At 36.1% G+C, this 3,782-nt stretch overlaps 1 protein-coding gene across 1 annotated transcript; it reads left to right on the top strand.

Moving 5' to 3' along the window:
* The first annotated feature begins 545 nt into the window (after positions 1–545).
* Positions 546–3,531, top strand: LOC149163221 (high mobility group B protein 15-like). Its single transcript, XM_089435977.1, has 2 exons — positions 546–1,116; positions 2,713–3,531. The coding sequence occupies exons 1-2, from the start codon at positions 827–829 to the stop codon at positions 2,834–2,836; spliced, it is 414 nt and encodes a 137-aa protein (XP_089292103.1). The 5' UTR covers positions 546–826; the 3' UTR covers positions 2,837–3,531.
* The last annotated feature ends 251 nt before the right edge of the window (positions 3,532–3,782 follow it).

The following is a 3,782-nucleotide window of genomic DNA, read 5'->3' as shown; positions in this document are numbered from 1 at the left end:
TTCAACTACCCTGTAAAAACTAAATTTAAATTTTATCAATTAACTTTAACAAATATTAATTATATTTTTAAAAAATTACACCTTTTCGAAGAATGGTTATACATTTCGTAAACTTTATCAAACTGAAAGATATCATTAAATTACAATTTGTAAACCTTACTAAAGTGAAAAATATTATCAATTTGTTGTATTTAATATATCTAAAAAAAAATAGTACTCTATTTTAATTTAACATATTTAACTGCTTATTAAATATGCAATTAAAATAAATCTCTCAAAATTAAATTAAACTTCTCTGATCCTACACCATCGATAAAGTAACGCCTCCATATTCCCAGTTATTCTTGATATATGAAGTGATATGGGAAGGTCTTAAAAGGTAAAACAAAAAGGGCAGGGGCGCTGGTCGTCGGATGACGAGAAACTGGCCATCAATCGTACGGCCAAGAAACGACAACGAGGACGTAATTGACTTAGACGGCCAAAATGGCAGAACCCACCAAAATTTGGCCGACGTTTTATCAGTGGTGTTCGGACATATTTGCAGCGCATAACGTGAGTTGTTTTGTTGGTTGATGCCGATATTAATATGAGACTGCTGTACCGTAGTTCTGTTGTGTGGGGACTTTGGTGAAACCACAACTAATAGAATTAACAACTGTTGGAAAATTGTTACTGTTGGGATCGATCCTTTTGACCGCGTTGTGGTGGTGATCACCGCATTTGGGCATTTTCTTGGCACAAACCCCCATTGTTTCAGCCACATAGCATCATATACCGATTCCATCGGAAGTGATAGTCAGATGCCCATTTCATTAGAGCCTTGATGAATATGGGGGAGCATTTTGCAAGTTCTCCCCAGATTTTAAGCTTGTTTCCCCAAAACCCAATTGTAATGGAGGAGCAGAGGGATGTGCAGGGGAGTGGATCAATGCAAAACGGAAGCGAGCTTGCAGAATATCATATGGGTTCTTCGATGGGGGTATTTCAGGGATACCCATACAGCCAACAGGTGTACCCATCTCCTCTAGCAGAACACGAGGCATTGCTCGCTAACCGTACATACTTCTGCGCTTTATTCAACGAGTTTCATGCAGGTCTTGGAACCAGCCTAACGTGAGTGGTAATTCACACTCTCTAATGTCTACATTACAACAAAATTTTCACCAATTTTTCTCCTTTCTGTTCCATGTCATATGTTATTGCAAAGTTATCTCCTTCATTGATTTCATGTTATGCAGAATCTCAAACATAGCATGGCATGATTTCTGTAAGGAAATAAGAGTAACCCTTGTCGAATTTGGATGTTGTGTTCTTCAAAATTGCTTGTTATTGCGTTCTGCTTACGGGTTTTGTGCATTTTTAGGCCTGTTATGGCCTATTGAGCGTTACTAATTATTAGGACGCAAACAAATCTTTATCCTGTTGCTTGTGAGTCGTCCGCATTTATAGACTATACACCTCGATGTAAACAAGAATTGTATCTTTGGTTACCCTTGAAAGAGCATATGAATTATGGCCAGATGCTTATGGAGATTCAGTGCCTTGTCCCAGACTACCAGTGTTGCTCTATTTTTTTGTATTTTTATGTTTCACTCAAACCAGTAAGGCCTATTGGAGAATGTTAGAGTCTGCACTTTACTTTTTAGGTCCTGTAATCTAGGGTCTTTAGCATTATGATTCCAAATTCATTATTTTTTTTGGTTTCTAAGAGGGAGCAAGAATGTTCTTCGTTATCGTGTACTTTGAACAAATCAATTATCTTGTCTTAGACAAGGCATCTCAGAAGTAGGTGTTGTTCACCTTAAACTTCAGTTTTTGTTGGATATTTGCACATTTAGTGTCACATGATATCTTAGGAGTGATCCGTCATCAAGTCTTGCAGTGTAGATTGTGTGAATTGGTTCTTCATAGTTGTCTTGCTTATTTCCATTTCGCTGTAAATTAAGCTACATGGAATATCTCACCTAAGAAGGTGGGTTGTTGCCTACTGTTATGAGTTGACTGCGTCTGTAATCTAAACTCTTGCAGCCTGGTACTGCAACTAAGGTTTGGTCAGTAGGACCCTAACAAGAATGTGGGCTACTGCCTGCTAGTTATGGATTGCATTTTTTTTCGGGGGTGTGATATTCCCACCATCATTGTTGTTTATCTAAATCTCAGCCATAGAATCATTTAGTTGAAAAGAACCTGCTATGATAATCAGTGTTGAATCTGTGGTAAGCATTAGTTTTACTCTAAATGAATATCAATAACATTATTGATTTGCTTTCCTTTTTGCTGTTCTGTGTTTCTAAGAAACTGGGCTGCTATGTTCCTCTGCTTTTATCTTCCTTTGGTACTGAAAAAGAAGCTTTAATTTGTATGTTTGTTAAGTTTGGTTCAAATAAAATGCTGTCTTTTAGAAGACACTTATGTCTTTGACAATCCATTTCTTAATTGATGCAGGGCCTGATATTTGCCCTGTACATACTTACTTTTTGTAGCATGCAATGTAGCTGTCACATTTAGACAGCTTTCATTTGTGTCATCCGCTACTTGACCTTTATGGTTGTTTGGTTTTTGAGCTAGCGGTCTGTCATTCCTATTGAATTGTTTATCCTGATATGTATATTTACTGTCCATGAACAGGCAGCGGGTAGGAAAGAATGCTATATCTGAATATATTTTGTTAGATTCCTTGCTTTCTAACTATTCGCTTTTCGTGGGCAGAGTTCCTAACATAGGAGGCCAGGAATTAGACCTACATTTGTTGTACAGACAAGTAACTGCTTGTGGTGGTCTTGAACAGGTATGCCTCATCTCTCTCTTACATTGGGTGATTCTTGAATTTTGAGAAGCTTCCATTGTTCTGTATGCAGCGTGTATTTCAAATTCATTAGGTTATGGTATTACGATGATTCCTTAAATTGTACCTGTAATTTTATCCAGCTGATTATAAGCACTAGCAGTACTGAACAATGAAAGGATATGCAATAACACAACCTACAAAGCATTGTAGGTTCTGGTTTGTTGCTGCTACTGTATTTAGGAACTATACAATATTTGTGCAAACACATTGCAACTGTAAGGAATGGAACTACTTATGGGCTATTTATTATGGCAGTGTTTTCATTATTTTTCCCCAAGCACCCCACTTTTTGATACTCCATTATCCTTCTCTTTCTACAAACTGGTTTTGACCAATCCTTTTCAATGTTAAAATTACAAATGACATTTGAGGGTATTAAACCAAAAATTCTAGTTACTTGTATTTGCCTGAGACGTTATGGATGCGTTTATTCTTTCTTAGTTATGTTGTGAATTTCCTAGTCTAAAGTAGTTATAAATAACCTCTTTCATTACGAGGAGTTTGAGAAAATGCAGTAGTACCTACACGTACATGGTATATTCAAATCCCGGATGTGGTCTATATTGTATCCTTATAGACGCCACATTTGTGTTTGACATGCTGCGTGGTACTTATTTAAGGACTGAGTACTTGTGTTTGTTTTATTTTTTTTCACAGAGGACTCTACATTTTCTAACTAGGTTTAATTCTCGTTAGTGAAATAGCTAGTTCATTAAAAAATTGAAAAATTCTAACTAGGTTTAATTCTCGTTAGTGAAATAGCTAGTTCATTAAAAAATTGAAAAATTCTAGTAAGTGAAATAGCTAGTTAATTTTAAAATTAAATTCTTTGTTCTTAGTGTATGCAATTTTTGTACTGGCAGTTATACTGACATGAATTTTTTAGCTAGCTGTTTTAGTTAGGCAAATCTCTTTTTTTCTGGTTTCGTAC

Source organism: Pinus tabuliformis, chromosome 5_2 (assembly GCF_031772625.1).
Source record: "Pinus tabuliformis cultivar Carrire ecotype Pingquan chromosome 5_2, CPIR1, whole genome shotgun sequence".
NCBI lineage: Eukaryota > Viridiplantae > Streptophyta > Pinopsida > Pinales > Pinaceae > Pinus > Pinus tabuliformis.
The sequence above is the reverse complement of the archived record's forward strand: the minus strand, read 5'-3'. Positions and strand labels throughout refer to the sequence as shown.